The 23,343-nt window shown below is 39.0% G+C and overlaps 3 protein-coding genes across 3 annotated transcripts; 2 read left to right on the forward strand and 1 right to left on the reverse strand.

Annotated features, from left to right (window-relative positions):
• Positions 1–529: 529 nt before the first annotated feature.
• On the forward strand, positions 530–7,192 carry cishb (cytokine inducible SH2-containing protein b). Its single transcript, XM_008409743.3, has 3 exons — positions 530–819; positions 2,728–2,878; positions 4,398–7,192. The coding sequence occupies exons 2-3, from the start codon at positions 2,740–2,742 to the stop codon at positions 4,898–4,900; spliced, it is 642 nt and encodes a 213-aa protein (XP_008407965.2). The 5' UTR covers positions 530–819; positions 2,728–2,739; the 3' UTR covers positions 4,901–7,192.
• A 1,765-nt stretch (positions 7,193–8,957) lies between these two features.
• Positions 8,958–15,444, forward strand: LOC103465141 (transforming protein RhoA). Its single transcript, XM_008409744.2, has 5 exons — positions 8,958–9,109; positions 10,011–10,168; positions 11,722–11,842; positions 12,610–12,740; positions 14,318–15,444. The coding sequence occupies exons 2-5, from the start codon at positions 10,013–10,015 to the stop codon at positions 14,489–14,491; spliced, it is 582 nt and encodes a 193-aa protein (XP_008407966.1). The 5' UTR covers positions 8,958–9,109; positions 10,011–10,012; the 3' UTR covers positions 14,492–15,444.
• Positions 15,445–15,535: 91 nt separating this feature from the next.
• On the reverse strand, positions 15,536–22,682 carry tmem43 (transmembrane protein 43). Its single transcript, XM_008409747.3, has 12 exons — positions 22,529–22,682; positions 21,321–21,467; positions 21,106–21,240; positions 20,287–20,381; positions 20,160–20,209; positions 20,000–20,069; positions 19,860–19,930; positions 19,011–19,138; positions 18,846–18,920; positions 17,972–18,073; positions 17,744–17,861; positions 15,536–16,855 (listed from the first exon to the last, which is right to left on the reverse strand). Exons 1-12 carry the CDS (start codon positions 22,544–22,546, stop codon positions 16,653–16,655), a joined length of 1,212 nt encoding a protein of 403 aa, XP_008407969.1. The 5' UTR covers positions 22,547–22,682; the 3' UTR covers positions 15,536–16,652.
• Between the last annotated feature and the right edge of the window lie 661 nt (positions 22,683–23,343).

The following is a 23,343-nucleotide window of genomic DNA, read 5'->3' on the forward strand; positions in this document are numbered from 1 at the left end:
ATCAAAAACATTTTATGGTTGTGTGCATAACACTTTGCATTTTTTATTTGTTTGTTTGTTTGTTTATGAAATAAGAGCCTAAGGCTGCTGATTCTTTATAGTAAAATGCCTAAGATGTCTAAAAAATACACACAATCCTGCATGCAGAGCTTGTTGATGTTGGTTCATCAAAATTGCATATTATTATGCAAATACACACAGGACAAATAACCATTCAATCATAACTAACAACAATTTAGAGAAAGCAATTAACCAAGATGTGAAGTACCTGGAAAGAGCACATGGGGAACATTCAAACTCGATGAAGAAAGACCCAAGCCTGGGCCGCCATACAGCCCTTAGGTTTACATTAACATACATAAATTGTTATTTAATTATGTATTACTTTAGTAAATAGGGGCACTCTCGGTGTTCCATACCCTCCTCTCTGTCAGATGGAGTCTTATCAGCATCTTCACTAGTCGTGAGTTTTTGACATAAATCTTCCTGATCGCGTCTGTATCTTATGTTGACATTTGCGCAGGAAGCGGTGTGTGTGTGTCTGTGTTTGCTTGACGGAGCGCCACAACCTGTGACTGCGGGCGCTGAAACGCTAAACCTTTCCTGGAAACGGATTCCCGGGAACCTCCAGCTGAACCGAGCTGCTCTCTGACTGTGCAGCAGCACTTTCCACACAGCTCCCTCTGCAGCTGTGCTCTCATTTAAGCAGAGGAGCTTCTCCTGTCCAGACTGCTGGAACCACTAAGACGTTTATTCACTGGATTTGGGTTGTTGTTTTTTTTAGTGGTGGAAATTATTTTCTTTCTTTCTTGATTTCAGGTAAGTTTATTTCAAACATATCTTCAGTAATTATGGACGTTTGAGCGTAATGCATGTACTGTATTTGTGTTATTTGTTTTTTTTATTCATGCATTGTTTCCCTCTTTCCTGTGGATTCCAAAATAAATAAATATTTATTTTTAAATGAACACATTATCAGTCTATTTGACATTATTATAGTGCTTTCTGATGGAAACACACAATAACATGCGCTCTGGGTGATTTCAGGACATTATTTATTTGTTCTTAATTTAATTTAGTGGCGATCAGAAATTTACATAATCTCATTATGGGAGTGAACATTTCAAGCTTTAATAATTTAATTGAATCAGTCTTAAAGAAACACTTTAGATAAAGCTCCGGTTATTTTAGGAAATGAGAACTGGCGAACAAGTTTGAACTTATGGGGGATTTTGCAACAACAATTTTACATACAGTTCCAGTATTTATATTATTTGAATAAATTTCCCTTGGCAAAATAAACCGCACGCCTTTGTAACAACCAACAAGCCTCTGTTTAGATTTTTTTTTTTCTTGATATTTGATCAGTTTTCTTAACCCAGATGGGAACATTTATTTAAACTGCCTGGTTTGCTCAGCATAGACACAACTTTTAAGCAAAGTCTGGACATTTTGATTAGTTTTCAGCTTTATTAAGAGCAGCTATAATGTGTTTGCCCTGTTGGATCGCCTAACTGTGTCAATTTCATAACAATGATGAACTTGAAGCTTTTGCATCCTTCTTTTTCATTTCAATGTCCGTTTAGTGAAATCCAACATTAGCAATGACTGCAAACAAACCCTCAGCACAATGCTCCCACTACCATGTGCTCACATGTTGCTTACTTCCTCCATCTACTTTGGATCACAAGTTTGTGTATGGTTTGATGGGTTAAAAGCTTTCGGGAGCCCCAGTACTGAAGCAGCGTCTGCAACCTGCAGCTCCAAGCTGCAAGCAGCATTTTTCAGTTTGGCTAACAATAATAAATAATCAACTAACTCTTTTAGATATAGACATAATTGCCAATGCAGTTTATTTCACAGAATAATTTAACTGAAATCCAGAATAGTACTAAAATTAACATCAATAATTTTAGATCTAGTTTTCTTTCTTTTGCCATTAGGTTGGAAACTGTGTGTGCGTAACAACTTTTCTGAAATAATAAAAGAAAATGCTAACTTTTTTAAAGCCTAAAAATAGAAATAAAATTGTGCTCATTGTAGATATTTATGGGCTGCACGGTGGTGCACTTGGTAGAGCTGTTGCCTTGCAGCAAGAAGGTTCTGGGTTTGATTCCCGGCCCTGGTCTTTCTGCATGGAGTTTGCATGTTCTCCCTGTGCATGCGTGGGTTTTCTCTGGGTACTCTGGCTTCCTCCCACAGTCCAAAAACATGACTATCAGGTTAATTGGTCTGTCTATCTAAATTGTGTGTGTGTGTGTGTGTGTGTGTGTGTGTGTGTGTGTGTGTGTGTGTGTGTGTGTTGTTTGTCCTGTGTGTCTCTGTGTTGCCCTGCGACAGACTGGCGACCTGTCCAGGGTGAACCCCGCCTCTCGCCCGGAACATTAGCTGGAGATGGGCACCAGCACCTCCCAACCCCACTAAGGAACAAGGGTGTACAGAAAATGGATGGATGTAGATATTTATCAAAAATTATAGTTGCTCTATTTCGTAAAGTTGGTGTAACATTTGTGGCTCTAAATTTGTTTTATTTATCTGAGCTAGGGGAATAAAGGTTGCAGACCTCTGCCCTAGAGCAGTCATAGCATGATTCAGCAGATTCACCTTTATCCCTTAGCATTAGGGATCGCTAAGTCTTGGGTGATTGAAAATAAACCTGCAGAACAATAACTCACCTGTGAAAGTTGATTCTTGATGCTAACTTTTATATTTCCGGCTCTGATCCAGTGTCAGGCCGTGATGGTTGCCCGTGCAGCAGCCATTTTGCATCACGAGGAGCCGCAAAGTTCCTGCTACCCACAACCCTTGCCTCCAGCCTGGAACCCGGCACAGGACCTCCAATGCATCACCACCAATTTCCAGTATCTGCAGACCTCAGGTAAACCAACAGCTGGATCAGAAAGACACCAACTCACATCATTTATGCTACGTATGATGATGGTCACAGCAAATGTGTATTTAGGTCACATATGGAATTTAGCTTGGTCTCAAGTAGATATTTTAGGAAAAAAATATAAAAACTGAACCACACAACTACGTTACCACACACGTTTCTTTGTTTTGGTGTATTTCAGCGACTATATTACATCGTCACATGCAGATGGCAACGCAGCTACCGTAACTAGTCTTTTGGGTATGCAGTACCGAAAACTGTGCAGCATTTTAGGTATTTGTGAACTTAAAATGGATGGTTTCTTTCTACTCTGTATCCTTAGAATCAGAACCAAACATGGAGAAACAGCATTCAGCTTCTATGCTCCACTAATCTGGGACAAACTTCCAGAAAACCTCGAAACTGCCAAAACTCAGAAGTCCTTCAAATCAAGCCTAAAACCGGTTTAGAGCTTCATTTGATTCATAATAACTGGAACATTGGTTCACATGTTGGATGAATATTGGCTTGATCATTTTGATGATGGCATTCAACAAAATGCAACATTTATTGCCGTTTCATAATTGGTTACTGTATTTGTGTTTTCATGATGTAAAGGATGAAAACATTTTGAACTGCCTAGTTGCTAAAACGTGCTATGAAAATAAACTTCACTTGACAGATGGTAACATTTCTAGAAATGTTTACAGTGAACATTTAGAAAATTTGTTATTTCCTGAAACCTTCTGGGTTTGCCAGAAACCCAAATCTTCTTAAATCCAGCCTTGCATGATGCCAAATGGAAAATCCCTTATGGGACCCATTTTTCAACACATTTCCTTTCCGTGTTTGAAGGTGGGTAGAGTATCCAACATTGTACTCGAGTAAAAGAAGCACTACTTTTACAAGTAAAAGTAAAAACGTATTTGGTAAGAAAGGTTACTCAAGTACTGAGTAACTGATCAAAACATCAATCAATATTTAAAAATTACATCGTCAGAAAGACAAAAATATACAGTTATTTTGAAATGTTGATATCTTAAGGACTAAAATCTAAATAATTTGTATAAATAATATTGTTACAACATCAGAAACATTTGTTTCAAATAAATTTTTTCATGAAACTAACAAAAACTGCAGGTGTGTTTCTGTCTGCTGAATTTTTATGAGTAACTTCATTCAGTGAAGTTAGTGACAGTGGGTAAAGCATCAAAGGTTTTACTTAAGTAAGAGTAGTGATACTTCATAATGAAGATACTCAAGTAAAAGAAAATCTACAATGTTGTAAAAGTACTCCTAAAAGTATTTCCTTTCCAAAGAGTTACTAAAAGTAAATGTAACTGAGTAAATGCAGTGAATTATTATTCGACCTGGTCATGTGTGGAGGGGTCTTGTTCTTAATGCTGCCTCTGTAAAACAGACTAAAACACATTTAGTGTTTGTATCAGTCACAATTAGTGTTGATACAAACTAGTCTTGTCTAAAAAGACAGAAGCTGACATTTAAACTATTTTCCATTCTCCAGGTTGGTACTGGGGTTCTATCTCAGCGAGCCAAGCTCGGGAAGTTCTCCAGTCCAAGTCTGAAGGGACATTCCTGGTGCGGGACAGCAGCCACCCTCAGTACATGCTGGCCCTTTCGGTAAAGACCCGCTGCGGGCCCACCAGTGTGCGCATCGAGTACAACAGAGGCAGCTTCTGGCTGGACTCCACGTTGCCCCAGTTGCCCCACCTACAAGCTTTCCCAGATGTTCCGAGCCTGGTCCAGCACTACACCGCCTCAGGCCAGACGGCGCAGGACCTGGAGTCCATCCGGCCCCAAACCAAGCCGGACCCAGTGCAGCGCGCGGCTAAAGACAGCGGCGTTCCTCTTAAGCTCCTGCATCCGTTGCACAACGTGCAGCAGGATTCTCCTTCTCTGCAGCACCTGGCACGCCTCGCCATCAACAAACACACAAACTGCACCGACCAGCTGCCCCTCCCAAAGCCGCTGCTGCGCTTCCTGCAGAACTACCCTTTCTTCATATGAAGACGGCAGCCCGGCGGACGCAGAGGGACAAAGATACAGGAGCACGGTTGAGATTCCTGTCCATGACAGTGGATGTGGAGCTGAGTTAGGATCCTGCATCAGATTCACTGGAGCACAGGGAGAGAAGACAGAGATGGTCCAAGTACAAGAAACCGCAACGTTACTTCACATAAATGAGTTTGAGCTTATTCCAGCACAGCAGCTTTTCCCAAAACCGATTTCTACGTTTACCTTAGCGACTGTGAAACCTGCATTGAATGCCAATATGTTTTATTCTGAGCTGCAAAAGAAAACCTGTGGACTTTGACAATGAGGCAGAGGTAGCTTTGCAGAATAAACCAAATTATCTGAGTCGTTCGGTTTGAAGAACTTTAATCACTTTAACACTGGAGAAGAAGGTTAAAAATGAGTGTTGGTCATGTTTTTGTCAGTCTTAACGCAGCGCAGTGTGTGGTAAATATGTGCTGCAAAACTGAACAAATTCAGGACTGAGGATAATCTTCGTCTTGTTTCTGTTGGACATGCAGTTCTTTTGCAAAAATATTTCTACCCCTGAACTTTTTCACATTTTGTCACATTACCTAATTTAATGTATTTTATTGGGATTTTAAGCTAAGACCAGCATAAAGTAGCACACAATTGTGAAGTGGAATGAAAATGATGTTTCATTTTAAAAAGATAAATAAATTACAAATAAAAAACTTTAAAACAATGGCCTGCACACGTGCTCTGATAGTCCAATAAAAATCTATTGCAGCCACTTGTACAAGTCACCTACTTAGTTAATAGAATAATCCATCTGTGTGTAATCTAATTTCAGTGTAGCTTCGGCTGTTCTGTGAAGGCCTCAGAGATTTATTAGAGAGCATTAGTGAACAAACAGGACAGGGAGAAAGTTGTTTGAGAAGCATAACGCAGAGTTAGGTTATAAAAACAATATTTCAACCTTTAAACGTCACACAGTCAGGGAGAAAAGAGTATGGCAAAACTGAAACCCCCTAGAAAAGCTAAACAGATTCACAGCTCAGGTGGGATAATCTGTCTGAAAATCTGGAAGAGTTGGAAGAATAAAGTTATTATTGAAAGAAAACTGAGAGATGTCCCTTCAGCAGTTTACCACATGAGGGACACAAAATGTGTCCTGGTAAAGTGGGATTTAAAAATGTATTTTTGGCAACGTGTGGTGGAAAACCAACATTACACATTACCCTGAACACATCACACCTCTGGCATGGTGGTGGCAGCATTAGGTCTGGATGGTATGGCTGAAAAATGTATCTCAATATAAAACATTTCTTATGATCGCTAACAGAGATGATAATGTTAACATCGCTAATTACTGAAATGTTTTGTTTTAAATATCTGAAATACTGCCAAACTGTTCGTGTGACCTTCCCTGTTTTATCCACAACTCCTTCTCCAGCTGTTGTTCTCATGTTATTCTTTCACTCCACCCTGTTGTTTTGTTTTTAAGCAGTCATGAGGCACAGTGCCAAAATTTTGTAGGTTACTCAGCAGGATGTTGCTAGGTAACCAAAGAGTGAGTGAGTTGCTAGGTAACCAAAGAGCGAGTGCATTAGTTGATTTCAGCGACTAAAGCCTTTCCTCTGCCTACATCCCCCAGAATGCTGTGCGGTTCTGGATTATGGAAAATTCTATTGCATGTATAATCTATTGAAGTTGACCACATGTCTATCGTAATATTTTTTTTTTGGTATTGATTGGCAGCGTCATGATGTTGATTTTCTTCATTCCAAGCAGTAGCAGGAACATGGAAAGATTGATGGGGGGAGGGAAATAAAGGAAACATTTTGTGATAAAACCTTTTAGAAACTGCAAAACACTTGAGACCAGGCTGGTGGTTCGCCTTCCAGCTAAATAACAACCCTATTTATGTAACCAGTAATGCGTTAAAATGACTTAAGGCTAAATTGAACTCTAGTTGAGTTCAATTTAGACTCAAGTTCAGTCTAAATTGAACTTGAGCTGCTTTACTACAAAGAAAGAGAGAAAATGAAAATGCTAGATTTTTGATGTGAAAAGCTGATAGGACTGCTGAGTTGTCCCCAAAATACAGCAGTTACACTGAAAGATGACTTTACGGTGTTACTGCCCATTATCACACATTGAGATTTCTTCTTGTAAAAAAATAAAAATAATAAATTGCATTATTCCCCTTCCATTTCATAATTATACACCACTTTCTATTGTAGTGACGTTTATGTACAAGAAAACACCTGGAATTATTCACATTTGAGAAGGACTGTAAGTAAAGTTATGTTGCTACTAAAATTATTTGTTTTCCAGCAGTAATTTATATTTTTTACAATCCAAATAAAGGACATGATATAAGTAGCATGTATTCTTAATATGTTCCTTTTTAGATGGGAAACAGAATTTCCTTTCATTTTCATCTAGCCAAGGCCACTTTAACAAAGAACTGCAGATGATAAAGAACGTCTGTGAGAAGACTTTTTTTTTTGTTGTTAATTCTCAGAAGGGCATCATCATTTGGATTTCAGAGAAGAAAAAATGTTTCTTCCTTTTCAATGACTGACCACTTCACTGCGCAGATGAATGAGAGGTTTTCATGGAAACGCATCTGAGTTGGTTTCCACGAGTTGCAGCTGAACAACACTGAGAAAGCCTCTTATCAGGATTAGAATAAAAGCTGCAGCTATTAGTGCGCTGCTGCACCGACTGAGAATTGAAAAATAATTATTTCTACTTCAATATCTTTTCCTCTTTTTTTAGACAATTATGGGATCTGAAAAGACTGAGTGCAGCTTATATAAAAAAGATCACATTTCCTGTTCCTGTTCTTTTTTTTTTTTTCTTTTTACCAATTCTTCAACACTAATGTTCCTAAATCCACGTGTTTTATTTGGTGTATGGTAAAAGACTAGATCAGATGTAAGAGTAAAAACGTCAACATATAAATGTTAACCTTTATTGTTAAAACCAATTTTAATAAATTCATATTTTATTGCAGTAGTAAAAGCTCACAACCAAAAATATCTGAAAGATCTATCTTTATAGTCTATTATATTTGTTGACTATACAAATTAGTTCTATTTTTACAAGCTCACCAGTGTTAACTTCTATAACCCCACAGACAGTCCTTTATCTGCTCTCTATATTTCTGTTTTGAATTGGAGAAAAAGCCCAGTGATCACTCATTTCTAGTTTTCTGGAAAAGGTCGATTTGTATTTAACATTTCCTGGTATTTTTAAAAGGTTTGATCACAGATCCTCCACCATACTTCACAGTGGACATGATATGCTTCATGATTAGATTAACCTTGTAAAAGGTTGAGCTTATTCTCAACGTCCCAATAAAGTTAAGCACACTTTGAGTATTTATTTTTTTCTTAAGCAGCTTCGAACCTTGCCCAAGAGGGCAAGTATCCTGAGATCTTTAGATGTGTCTCTGCTTCAACATGTGCAAGGCAAATAACGAGGTCATTAGCAAGATGGCATCCTGAGGATATAATTCAGCCATTTGATTTGGGCGTGTTGAACCAGGGACACGTCTAAAAACTGCAGAACACTACCTCGAGCTCACCATCTAATGATTGCTATGGAGACTTGTTGACCCAAAAATGGTCCTCTTTGCTGAGCTTTGGAGATTTTAAATGTTTTACCTTCCTCACTGTCTTCTGCACTGTGCTTGGGTCTTCATCCAGACTTATTTGTCATAGTTCCCATTGTACAAATAGACAAATAGACAACATTTATCTGAATAACATGTTCTTTTATGTTTCCTAGTCTGAAGATTGACTAAACAAAATTGGTATCTATCTATCTGTCTGTCTGTCTGTCTATCTATCTATCTATCTATCTATCTATCTATCTATCTATCTATCTATCTATCTATCTATCTATCTATCTATCTCGTTCATCAGTAGTTGTTTTCTTATGTCTTTTTGCAGTAATCCTGGTTGATTATCTATTTCCAAAGTTAAAACGCACATATAAAACATCCATATCGACTACATAACATGTAGATAATCAACCCGGATATATATTGATACGTTATAATATTGATGTATATAGATACATCACCGGGAATGTAGTCAGTTTTGAACTGTTTGGTTGTCCCCACCCCCTCACTTCCCTCCTGTTAATCCTGTAGCATCAGCAGCAGACACCGAGGCTAACAAAGCGCTACTTTGACTTTAGTTCAACAATCTTCTAACCAATCACTACGTAAGTTCATCATTCCTACAAACAAAATATACCTTCTTTTTTTTCACTGGGTTTATTATTTACAGTTTAATGTAGTTGGTTTATTTTTTAAAGTAGATTTTCTACCGACTCTTTGCCAGTGTTAGCCACCTAGCTAATGGAACGATAAAACTCGTCTTGACTTCCGTTCTGCCAAGCTAATTCTTGTTAGCCAGCTAGCCGTGCCGGTATACGACTTTAGAGCAAATTGTGTTTAATTTGGCTCATAGGACGATCCTACTAATAGAGTGTTGTTTCAGAATTGTTTTTATAAACCATAAAGTCCATCTGAATTGTAAAGATAATATAAAACTTTGCTTCTAGGCTACATCCTGTCATAGCTAGTTAGCCTCCGCAGCTAACATTAAGTCTTTTGTAAACAGAAAATTATTTTAGCCTGGTCTTATCCAGGTCATAAAGCTCTGCAACGATTCGCGAAAAGGTGTGTCAGTAATTTACAACAAAGTAGGTCAGAAGGAATATTTAACCGAGCCTGATGCCGGGGTGGCTAACACAATCGCAGCGGAAATGTATAATCGGAAAAGAAGAGATCTCTAATTTGGCTAAAAAGTAATAAATCCGACATCAATCAGATAGATGTAGACAGTCGCTTTTATGCCTATCATTCTTATTTGCTGTATTTGATGCAGAGTATTTTCAGCCATAATGATGCAGTGACAGAAAGTCAGGATGTTCGCCCCGGGTGTTGGTTTTAGTCGGGGCTTGGGTTGTGTCAACACAGCTGAACCTGCGATGTGCTCATAGTTTATCACGGGCGCAGCGGGGCTAGAAAGTTGCATAATAAAAATGACCCACCCTGTTAAAGACCTCTGGTACTGTGACTGACATCCGTTGTTTTTTTTTTATGCCCTCTTTTCTCTAGCGATGGCAGCAATTAGGAAAAAGCTGGTTATAGTGGGAGATGGAGCCTGTGGGAAGACCTGCCTGCTCATTGTGTTCAGCAAGGACCAGTTTCCTGAAGTCTACGTGCCCACAGTGTTTGAGAACTACGTCGCTGACATTGAAGTTGACGGGAAACAGGTAGGGATTGTTTTCCTCTTCCACGTTTCAGTCAAACAGCATTTTATTAGGTTTCAGCAGGTGATGTCTGCTCAGATCTCTTCTACTTCTCCCATTCACAAATAATAGAAATGTCATTATACCCCGCGAAATAGTAAAAAATAAAAGAAAGAAAGAAAAGCTATTCCTTAAAACTGGCCAAAGTTACAGAGCTCTCTCTTTCTACATAGATGAAAGTCTACAAATATGGTAAAATGTTATTTTAGGTATTTATAAATAAAACCTTCTTGTAAGGAAAAACAGCATATCTCATTGTTTTGTTTTGTTTTTCACACTTAAAAGTTTAGAGTGCACCATATCATAAGATGTTCACTTTTTCAAATAGGTGTCATCCAATTTAATTTTTGAGAGGAAATGTTAAATGAATTTACTATCACTTTAAATGAGTCTTAAGCATCCTTCCTGTCATAATCAAATGTTTGTTATTAATATCAGGACAGAAGTGAAGTCACACTGTGTGTTAGACAGCTCTAACGTTAAACAGGAATCTACTATTACTACAAAGCAATAACAAAACACGTAGAGTTGCCATTTCTAAGCTGACTTTAGCATCCTAGCATGTCTTTAGCACGGTTATTATGGATAGCATTTCAAATAGCATCCTGTTTATATTCCCTTTACAGTTAGTAGATACTTACTTTAACTGTGATATTCACAAAAGACAATTCCTACTCCTGCGTGTTCCCCTCTGACAGAATTGGACTCTTGAAAAGGATAAAACAGAGTAACTTGACTGTAATACTTCCAGCTGACGCCTAACTTCCTGTCATTTGCCTGAAGCAAAATTCGACTTTAGTCCTTATTCTCTTTTTTTTAACACCTCACTGATACCTAGGGCTGTTGCATCATCTTTCAGCAGCTGTTTTAACTTCAACGGTGAAGATTGTCAGTGACCTGGTAGTGCTTAAGTACATGTATGATGCATCCACTGCCTGAAAAAAGATGGGAATTTTTAGTTTTGCCCAGTAGATTATCGATTAGGACCAGTTGAACATAAAATCATCTGGTGTTGGTGCATCTGGGGGGGCGACTGTGGCTGTGTGGGTAGAGTAGTCGGCTTGTAGTCAGAAGGCTGAAGGTTCGATTCCAGCTTCCTCCTGCCATACGATAGGCCCTGGGCCCCCAGTTGTGTATAAACGTGTGTTTTTTGAGTGCAAATGGGTGAACAAGTGGTTTGAGTGGTCAAAATGAAAAGCGCTTCCTTTACCACATCTCTCAATATAAGCTTAAGTTAAACATATTCAGTTTAACCACATGTGGGCCTGATGTAATTTAGAAACTGTATGACCCTGGGGCTCTTTGCTAACAGAAGTTTGCTTTTAATTAATATTTATATTTGTTTTTCTACACTGTCAATCAAGAGCTAGAAATATTCAGAGACTGTTTGGAGTAAAGAAATGAGAGATGCATCATGCTCAGAGTAAAATAGTATACCTTTACGACCATTATGAGCTTGTAAACGCATGCATACCTTCAATGCTGGGGGTCGGCTGATAACGTTAAACTCCTTGCAGGTTGAATTAGCGCTCTGGGACACAGCAGGTCAAGAGGACTATGACCGACTCCGCCCACTCTCTTATCCAGACACTGATGTCATACTCATGTGCTTCTCCATTGACAGCCCAGACAGTCTTGGTGAGTTAAAATCAGGATTCTGTGGATGTTGTGGTTCATGTTTATGATCTAGTTTTACAGCAATTCGATTTGTATAATTGTTCTCAGTGCATAGGAAAATCTTTATTAATTGACATTTATTATTCTTCATCCAAAATTGTTATGGTTCAGTACAGATGTCTTGAAAGCTTTTTATGTGTATAAATAAAAATATTATGACCTTTACCAGCGTAAACAATTAGCAACATAAAGAGTATAAAGACAGCTATTAGATGCATTTATATTATTAATCTTTTCAGGAGTGAACAGAGAAATGACCAAAAGCAGAGTTTCATCACCAACTCTAAATTTCTCAGTTTGCATGTGAAACGTTAATGACAGTATAATCAGAAATAAACTCGACTAATATGGCCTGTCAAACAAAGCTTTGTCTAATAAATGTACATTAGCTCTGAATACACCTCAAATTGTGCAGAATTAGAACGTCCAACAGGAAAATGACCCAAACGGGCAGCAAAAGCCGTACAGAAAACGCCTCCGTGATTCTGCAACCTGTTGAACACATATTTTTAATAAATGACAGTGAGAATTTGAGTGTTCTTGCCCAGAAGAGGTTACACTTAAACAGCCTTAAACATGTGAATTAAGTACATTGTGCCCTCGTGAGTAAAACCTCAGAGTTGAAAGGGTTTTTGTTTCTTTTCAGTGCACTCTTTTTGTGTGATGATGCTTCTTGCTCCAGCTGTGTCTTTGATCTGACTGCTGGTGTCTGCTGTCCCTTTACTCAGAGAACATCCCTGAGAAGTGGACCCCCGAGGTGAAACACTTCTGCCCCAACGTTCCCATCATACTGGTGGGAAATAAAAAGGATTTGCGCAACGATGATCACACTCGGAGGGAGCTAGCTAAAATGAAGCAGGTAAACCAGAAAGATCTGTGCGGATGATTTACAGCTTTGGCCCGCTGATATCCATTTGTGCTGATTCCAATTTCTTTTGAGCTATAGTATAAAAATATGAGAACAGCACTGAAAGTATGACTGTCCTACTTTCCTGTGATAAACAATAGCTGCAAAATACTGAGTAGCTGTAAAAAAAATCCACCCTCTGTTCATGTCGTCTGACAGGTTTTGGCATCTACTGCAGTCAGACTCCAACTGGTTGAATGTATTATTGGGATCCAAAGCATGAATTGATGAATCTTAGACTACAATAGCCAACATACAATAGCCATTCCAGAGGGGATGCAATACTGCACACACTGATAATTGCAGTAAGAAAGTATATTGTCTGGTCCTATGGATAGTGTTACAAAACGGTCTCCAAATGCCAAGAGAATGTCGATTCTTACCTTAAAAGGGATCGATTATGCTTCCTTTAAGAGGTTAGGATAAGTCTATGGGCTATGCAAAACATTTTCATTACATTTTTACACAAAATTATTCTTAGATAATGAGATTTTAATCTGCTCTGTTCCTCCTGTTTTGACCTGTTTTATGACGTTTTGTCACTTTAAATCATAGCAAGCTGCTGCTGGCCACTCCCCCCAACTCAAAGTTTACACTTGCATGTGAAAATGGCTGCAAACAGGTGGGCCATTATACAACCATAGATCTTTAAAAAGCAGAAATAGAGCCCCCTGCACAACCAACAAGAATGGTTTCAACAACAAAACACTTGCCTCTTCTAGCAGCCATTGTACAGCACATTCAGCTGTAAAACCAGCTGACCAAACATCCTGGAGCTCTGCTTGGTTTCCTAGGTGACAAGCTGGGCTCGGCTGGGGTTACTAGGCAACGACGCATTGTGTTTTAACAATCAGGAGGATTTTGAGACAGCTCTTTTTCCATACACCAAAAAACGTGAACTTATTGGCAGAACACAGCTGGCCAGGTGAGTTTTTTTTAAAGCACCGGGTTTTAGAAGCAGCTAAGACCCAAACAGAAGCATGAAAACATGTAAAATGTGAATTTTACATAATAGGTCTCCTTTAACGCTGAGATTTCAAAAAGCCTGCCAACATTCCCAAATCCAGGATGTTCCATGACAGACGGGAAGTGGAAGCTAATGAAGATAAAGCAGCAACTTTGTTGTTCAGACTTATTTGCTGAAACGGCTTTCTTTAGCATTTCATCACCTTAAACAGTCGAGACATTTTGACATGTTCTAGAAAAGACATTTAGCAGCTTCTTAGATCATTGTTTAACACTTTAAATTGCTGACTTTCAGTCTCCTTCAGTCAGTAGCAGCATCCTTACTAAAGGGGTTTTTCTGTGCAGCCTGAGTGTTTAGCATGGTGTGTTTTTTTCAGTGGAATAAGATTGGATTCAAGTTTCTGACCAGCAGGTCACTGATCAGGGCTTATTAGACTGAATACCAGCTGGTTCAGTCATCAATCAATTTCTTGGTGCATGTTCATATTTTACATCCTTTTTCCCCCCACCTCGCATCAGCTGTTGGTTTTCCTAAAAGCCGCTCTGTTCTCCCCTTCCTGCAGGAACCCGTGAAACCAGAAGATGGCCGGGATATGGCCAACAGGATCGGTGCCTTCGGATACATGGAGTGCTCTGCAAAAACAAAGGATGGCGTGAGGGAAGTGTTCGAGATGGCCACCAGGGCTGCACTACAGGCCAGGCGGGGAAAGAAGAGCAATAAATGCGTCCTACTGTAAACTGGGGCATGAGGACTGCTTCCTGCAGGGGGTAGAAGGAGGAGAATTAGGTCAACCCCACCCCCAGATAAACACACACAAAGACTGCTCTCCCCTGTTTTTACTAAAGGTGTAACGCTTCTACTGTTTTGTCTTAAGCAAAAGTAGTCAGGTCATCAGTATTCAACTTTAAGGTTATGGAAAATACTTTTTTGTACTGTTAACATGAGTAAAATTTGCCATAATGAAAGCTCCTTAAACATGTTGTATGTAATTGTAAAGGTCACCCCGGGGTGCTGTTGTGTCATACTTGCCAACTACAGTTAAGTGCTTAAGCCCTGCCTGCTGATCTGAGGAATGTGTCCACAGCCAACTAGGGTGAAGAACCTGCACACTGTGACCTGAAGTCCTTTAACTATTCCAACAAACCGAGGCACGCAGCCAGTCTAAACCCGGCGGCGCGCCTCCTAATATTAAAATCAATCCTCTGTGCATTGTGATCCAATGCACACTATTATACTGGAAACTGGTTTTTTGCTAAAATCACAAGTGTTTTGTGTAATAAATTACTTTGTAAGAATCTTGATAATTTGCTTGACTTGACTGAGACACACTGAGGACCAGAACTTAAATGTAACGCCGGCTTCAGGTGGATTTTTTTGTTTTCTTGGGTTAAAACTTTCACTGTTGGCCAGTTTGGGGTGTTTTTTTTTTCCGTTTCAATGTTTGTCAGGGTTTCTGGTTCAGCCATAGTGCAAGAGGTGCACATAGGAGATACGCTGGGCATTAGAGATTTATACAAGCCACTCTTTTAGCTTTTTGTCTCGTCTGTGGAGCCTGACTAGGGACTCATTTTTGTGGAAGCAACTTTTGATAAGCCCTGGAACTACTTGGTAGGATATAAATTATATGTATCAATCAGGATGTCAACAGTTTGAAATAAACTTGTCAGTGCTCCCTGGTGGACAAAATTAGCGCCTGCTTTTTGTTTTTGTTTGTTTTATCCTGCTTGCAGCCGGTATTGGTACATTCCAGTGATAACGGACCCGAATAATCTGTTCAGGCTTTTATCAAACATCCAAAAGGATTTATTCAACATGCATTTACAAGTGACCTGTATTGTGCCCATTGTTTACTTCAAGTTGGTTCCCCCCTCCACCATTATATTTTTGCAGTTTATAAATTGGGTACACAGTCAACAAGCACACAAAGTAACACTTCACATTTTGCTACATAGATGCAAATGGAGAAGCTTCTTACTTTTGAAGACTAATTTCTTCCCTGATTATCAGACTTGCACCAGAGAAACCCAAAAAAATAGAAAAATGGAAAATTGTACCATCTACGTTTTATGATTCAAGAAAAATTCTGCATCTTTAAAAGACACCCAATTATAAGACCAACTTCCATAAACACAGACATGAACTAATCTAATCCCATCCCTGAAAACAATTCAATTTATAAATGTGGCATACGAGTGTAAACATTTAGTTTGTCTATCCCCCATGTTTTCATAGATATTCTGCATGTGATCCAGTTGAAAAGCAACACAAAGTAAATCCTCTTAACAAGCCGTAACATTATCGGTATGTCTGGAGGAAACTTTAATGTTTTTCATACTCCTCCAAGTCTGGATGAGTAAAGAATATTTAATACTTCCGGCTTTTCCTATGCATGTCTTATGCATCCATTCAGCCATTCTTACAGTTTAGGTTCTTTGCAACTGTCAGATATTTATAGAAATATCAGCAGAAATTTCAAATTAAGCTTTAGTAGTTATACTGCTGGGGAAAAAAACAAAATGGACTGAAATGAGACAATTTTAGTCTGAGTTTAGTATTAAATTTGGCCATAAAATAATGGATATGAAGCCCATTCTAGTTAAAGTCTGTTGTATGCGTCCATGAATGAGTGAAATACAAAGCCACATCAACCACCAAGTGAAATAATTAAACACCAGCCTGCTGAGTTGTGTTGACACTCAAAGCAGGGCCCGTCTTATTTGGCAGAGTGATGTGCTTCACGGCGCAGATTAATGATCAGTGAAGGCAACAAACTCCTCCGTCTGTTTCTGTGAGACTCATTTTGAAGTTGTAGCTGTGGCAAAATGAAAAAACTCATTGAGTTTTCTGCTGCACAGCTGCAGTCAAGCTGAACCCAAGTCGAATCGTCACTGCGATAGTCATTCGTTCTTCTTCTGGGGAAGGCCTGAACGAGCCAGAAACACTGGAAGCAGAGCGAGGGCTCCCAGACCGGCCGCCACCAACGGCCTGTAGAAAAGCCAACCGACTCCGATGACGAGGAGCGAGAGCGAGCAGGAGAGGCACAGGGCGAAGATCTTCAGGCCGAAAGACACCAGATCTCTGAGGAGAGGAACCCAATCCACTGCAAGTGAAACGGAGCGACAAAAACATACATGGGATGAGCTCCTGTTTGATACACTCAGGCTACGTTCACACAGCAGACAAACCGAAAATACGCCGCTTCTGCCCAATTCTCATCTTTTCACCCCGAAGGTCTGATCTATGCGACTTCCATATGTGGTTGTAATTTGGATACGTATTCTATTGTTTTCAAAGCATTTGCAGTCTGAATGATCATGTCGGCAGTTTATCAGGCTTTATGTCATTGATGTGAGACACGATTCATCATTTTTCACCAGAAGAAGTCAGATGCGGTAAGTCAGGACGTAAACAAATGCAGAAAGTTGTGATTACGCAAGTCGCTTTGCAGGACGTAAACCTTCAACACAGAAATCTCACTATGGTCAGGATAATTTATGGAGTGTTGTAAACAGAAAAAAAGGAGTACATTTTCACAAAAAAACTCTGAAAATTTGGGATTAATCTCAAACATTTTCAAGAACAAACAAAATAAATTTCAGAGTTTGGAAAGTTGAAAATTTGGTACGAAAAAAAAATGACAAATTTTTAGATTAATCTCAGAAATTTTCAAGAAAAAACAGGAAATTTCATGAAATTTCAAAAGTTGAAAATTTTCCACTTTTGGAAATTTTCAGATTTTCAAAAGTCAAAAATTTTCAACTTTTGAAATTTCCTCCTTATCTAAAAAAAATTCAGAAATTATAAGATTTTTGGCAAAAATTCACTCCTCTTCTCCCCACCCTCCCCCATCAGCAACGGTGGTAATACGCCGTCGTAGGTTTAATAATAATACTAATATGAACAACCACTCAAAAGAAAGAAAAAATAATCATAGCAAATAAAAAATGTGAATTGAACATCAAGGCCTGCAGTGTCGGCGTTGATTTACCCAGAGTGTAGAGGATGCGTGTGGTCAGCTGAATACTAACGAACATGAGGAACCAGCCTGCAGCCCTCAGGCCCCACGTCTTCATTGTGTTGTACTGATGCTCCTTGGCAAACACTTCCTGCACATTAAAACAGCTGCATTAGCTGGGAAACATACAACATTAGAAAAAAAAAGGAGGGAAATATTAAGATTTTAAACCAAAAGAAACAAACGTAAATCCACACAGACCTCTGCAGTGAGCTCCTCCAGGTAGATGATTTCCAGAAAATCTCCAGACTTTGTCTTAAAGGGCAGCAATTTCTCTCCTCTCTGCATGGCTACGATGCTCACCTGGAAAACATTTAAATGCTGTCAATACTCACCATCCAAACAAGCCCAAACACAATCACATTCATGGCTTCTTATCGGATTTGTTGTTTCAACTAAACATTTTCTCTACGCCGACTTCCTGCAGGGACTCAAAACATGAGTCACTGTGGTGACAAAATCTTAAATTAATGCAATATATATAAAAAATACAGGGATATTAATTTGTTTCTGCAACTAATAAATAGGAACTTTCCATATAATTTAATAAAAACACATTTCTAACATCCATCACATGTTTTGGCACTGCAGGCAAAGATGTGTGAAAACAGCTTTAAAATAAAACAATCTACTATTGCAGAAACATAATCTTAAATTCATTTTTAATTCAAACTTCAGTTGAAGTATATTTAGTCAGAGAGGAAAAAAGAAAAGAAAATATGGATTTTTATCATATTTTCTGACTGTAAAAATAGGAAAACTGTGAAGGATGAAAATGCTTGAGTTTCTTATTTTTTATGTAGAATTGTTATATATTTATATGTAATATGGATGGATGAGGACTTTTATTTTTGGTAGATAAACTCCATTCATAAACCAACAGTTTAAAGTCTCACCTGATCCCAGAAGTATTTCTCTATGAAATATTTCAACATTAGGAAATAATATGTAGACACAGATGCTTGTTTTATTGTGTTTTTTTATTATTTAATCAGCCATATGTGGTAGTAAAAAAAATAATTAATCTCTTTTACACTTACTGATATATTAATATTATTATTATTGGACCACCTACAGTTAGCGGCGGGCCGAGGGGACTGTTCTCACCACTCAGTCCAGCAAAGGAGAACCTCACTCGGACGTCCCCGACCTGATCAAATAAAAATAAACTAATAAAACACATGTCTGACCAAAATCAATAAGTGGAACCTGAATACTGTGAGAAGCTGTGGAGGCTGACCTGTGGCCGGAGCGGGAACTGAGTGTGATAGAAGTAATCATCATGGACGGAGAGGAAAGGATCCACATCGAAGGCTGAGAGATCCTTCAGTCTGAGAGTCTGGAAGTCATTGATCCGCTCCACCAGGCCTGACGAGGAACCATCAAAATCAAAACTAACATCAATTTAATTGAGGAGAGCATCATGAGCAGCATTTTCACTAAACATTAGATTTCACAATTTTAAATTATGAAAATAAATTTGTTTAGTGGAAACCCGCCAATTTCGGAAAACAACTCGTTTTGTGATAAAGTTTTTGTGCTTTGATGAAGTGGCTTTTCGACCGTATCCACGTGATCAACAGCTGGACGTTACTACTGGTGAAAACCTCAAAGAAGAAGACAGCAGGAAGCAGCAGGAAGCAGCAGGAAGATGATGTTTTCTGTTTTTTGTGCAATGTGCAGCTGGCTCCACCAGAGCTCTCACAACATCACACAGTTCATAAAACGTTTGAGCGTTGAATCCAAAGCTCTTCAATAAAATCACTGACTACAATTTTCCCAAAACGTTGCATAAGTTGCTGCTCCCAAGTATGAGGGGTTTGTCACTCCAACAGCTGAATAAGTCTCTCCTCTGATGACTGACAGATGATGATGGCTGAATTATCACTATATCTCATCTAACTGTTTACATTTGTCACTGCCATGATGTTAAATGACTAATCATGTAAACAAGCTGATTCACCTGTGATTTTAATTTCTTGTTTAATGGAAAAACAGCAATTGCAAAATTGTATTTTTTTCAGCATTAGCAAAATACAAAGATTTGTGTAAACAAAGCTTCTGACAAGATTTTCAGAAGGTCAAATACCTTTGGACAGAATCAAAGGTCCCACTCGGACTTCCTGAGCCACCACCGTCACACTCTCCACCGGCATGGCGCTGTGAACCAGCAGCCGAGTTAAAACCGTGCAGCGCATCAGCGAATCATCTTCCAAACATTTTCAGTACCTCGGGTTCTGGTGGCCGATTTCCTTATCGAAGTTACGACTGTTGACCACCTCTGACTTCCACTCCGTGTCTAAAGAAATAAACCACGGTTTGTCACCACAAGCTGGTTGAGTTGATGGAAACACAACAACAGGTGCTAAAATGATACAACCAAACTCACTGTAGGTGTAGGTCGTCTCAGTCTTGGTTTCTCCATTCTCTTGGTAATCCCTGAAATGATTTCAGGGTCAAGGTTTAGGTGCTTTCTAAAACTTTTTCTCAGTCTGAGCTGCAGGGAGCAGACATACCTGCTCTCACTATGCTCCACCCACTGGTACATCTCCACCTGCCGCCGCAGCTTCACGGCCTGGACCACCACCCTGTAGCTGGGGTCATGGAGGGGCTGGGCAGGAATAAATCAGATTCAGCCCATCAAAATCACAGGGCAGGCAGAAAAGCTAGGAACACATTAGACTAAATAAGGAATCTACACAAAAAGAAAGTCCATTTACATTAAAAATACATTTCTGTGACGGATTTTGTATATTTTTCCCCTCAATGTTTTCATATAGTCTTTGATTACTGCACATCTATTTGTGGAATTCTACGCAGCTTCACAGGCAAAATTAGTCGCTTTCCTTAAGTGAATTAGAGGCAAGAATGCTAATACCAGTAAACTTTGAACAACTGACTATTTTTTCTCCCTTTCTTCTTCTACCACTCTCCAATTTGCATTATTTCATGTTTTCTCTCAATTATTTCACTCTTCATAGAAGCTACACCTGGTCTGGCATTTTGTTTTGTCTGCAGTGCCTCCCCGGATTACGGCATCAGCTGAGATAATGCTGCCATGAACTCATAGTCCTCCCTCTTCTGCTACAAACCTTTTACTTTCATGGAGATAATTAAAAATAACCCTACATCAGTTCTTCTGTTTCTTCTTGTGCATTTGGTCGTGGCAGATGGTCGCCCAGCGTCCAAACCTCCATTTTCATTTGCAATTTGTTGCATACCAATTACCACAGATTTCTGTTTTAACCATTTTCTCTGGTCCAGCTATGAGTTTGGATCACAATAACCAAAAGGAAGCTTCTGAAGTGTGCAGATTTTAAACGACGACAGCCTACCGTCAGGGTTTGCAGCTGTGCAGATAGATGAACTAAGCGGTTGTTGTTCTGCAGGTCGAGGATTGGATAAGAGTCCAGCGACTTCACCTGAGAGAGACCTTCATCCAGAGAACGGGCCGTTTGCAAAGCTCGACCCTAAGGAGAGAAACAAGAGAAACCTCTTCTTTATTCTGTCCTCAAAGCAACCGTTTTCTCGCTCAGAGACCGTTTCTCACCTCATTAGTGAAGAGAACGTAGATGGAGAGGAAAAACAGACCAACGCCGACGACTGTTCCTCCTGCCGTTTCACTCAGACGCTCCAGAAATCCAGGATTTGATTTAACAGTTACACGTCTGTGTTGGTCAGGCGCTGGTCCTGAAAACTAAAATAAAGTATAAAAAGACACAGCTGAACGTTTAATAAAACTATAGGACATAAACATATAAAGTAAAAACTGAATTTGGCAGTAGTAAATATTTATGAAGCACAGAATTAATTGTGAAAATGATTTAAGAATGTCATTTTTTTTTTAGTATTTCTGTTACTTGATTACTTCATAGCACCACCAACTCTATTATGGGCAATTATAAACTACCACGTCAACCAATCGGAGTTTAGAGTCTATATAGTCAAGTTTATTTGTATAACACATTTTAACAAGGCATAGTGCTTTACAGTCATCAATTATGAAACTAAGCAATAAGCATAACTTTTTTTATCAAATGTCATTAAAATAATCAACAAAAGACATCAAATATGTTGATCAATGTTTCACTTACTACTAATCAAAGGTAACTAAACAGGTGGGTTTTAAGCCTTAATTCAACGGATTACCTCCGTGTTTCAGTTTTCTGCAAAACTTGTTACAAATTTGAGAAGCTGAATGCTTCTTTGCACCACGAAATGTTTTATATGTTAAAGCATCAATATAATTAGACACAGCTGCTACGCTTTTATCTAATGTAACAGTTTTAATAATCGCACATTATTTAAATATTAGTATGTGCATATTTTAAAACAAATGCACCAAATTTAGTTGACGGGATTCGCAAATTCACTCCAATTAAGTGGGTCACTTACAACTTTGATATAATAGCAGACAATTTGGAGTTGAAAGAAGAAACAAACGAAAGTATTCGACTGTGTCTAAATTTGGTGTTTGGGCGTCAATAGCTGACACACCTTCATTACTTCCTACATGTAACGTCTCAGTTTTTTCATAACATTTACCTTAATATTCTACCACAGTTCTACCATGTTACTAGCACACACAGAGTTAGAGCGTGAGATCAACGCTAAAAGATAACTTCGAGTTAAATGCTTAAGGGACAGGAAGCATAACTGCTAAAACTGTATAAAGTAGTCTTTACCATGTCACAAAAGCAACAATAAAAAATACTCTCTATGAAGCGAAACTAAAGTCGTGTAAATTATATCACTCACTGTCTGCTCTGAAGACATTTATTTGATTTTGTTCAACTCTGCAGGCAGGAATCACAAAGATGTTAGCAAACGCGTTCAGGCAAACGAACAGCTCGCCTGCCAGGGTTCGCTTAGATATTGGCACGGAATGTCCCGCCTTTAGCCCAGGAAAGGCGGAGTCATATAGAAATGTTTAATCTCAGCTTCCGCCCAGGCGTGCGGGCCTTTTGGTAAAACCGCGAGCGTAACTGCACAGATGGCGCGACGTCGAGAATCATGGGTAATGTAGTCTTCGTTTCACGTTCAGAAAAAAACTGTCAACTAGCCAGTTTACAGTTAATTATAAAGATAAGCAGAACAATTTAAATTAAAAAGATGGTAGGATACAAATTAGTATTCTACCTCCAACAAACATGACTTTCTACTTTTACAATTTAAGACTGAAGACTAAATATACACCTACCACCTTGCAGAAACAACACACTTTTTCTTGCCATCATCAAACTTCTGGCATAAATGCATATTTGACCAATCTTCTTATAAAAACAAAAAAAACCTTTTTAATTCCCACCCCTGGTCCTAACTCACAGGACAGTCCTGACTCAGAGGCAGGCCTTGACTCGGAGGCAGGTTTTGACTCGGAGGCAGGTTCTGACTCAGAGGCAGGTCTTGACTTGGAGGCCAGTAATGACTCAGTGGACACATCTGATTCATAGCACGGTCCGGATTCGGAGGCATGTTGCTGGCTCGTAGGACGGTCCTGAATCATAGGCAGGTCCTGAGTCGTAGGAAGGTTCTGACTCGTAGGAAGGTCCTGACACAGAGGCCAGTCCTGA

Source organism: Poecilia reticulata, chromosome 5, assembly GCF_904066995.2.
Source record: "Poecilia reticulata chromosome 5, P_reticulata-male-v2, whole genome shotgun sequence".
Taxonomy (NCBI): domain Eukaryota; kingdom Metazoa; phylum Chordata; class Actinopteri; order Cyprinodontiformes; family Poeciliidae; genus Poecilia; species Poecilia reticulata.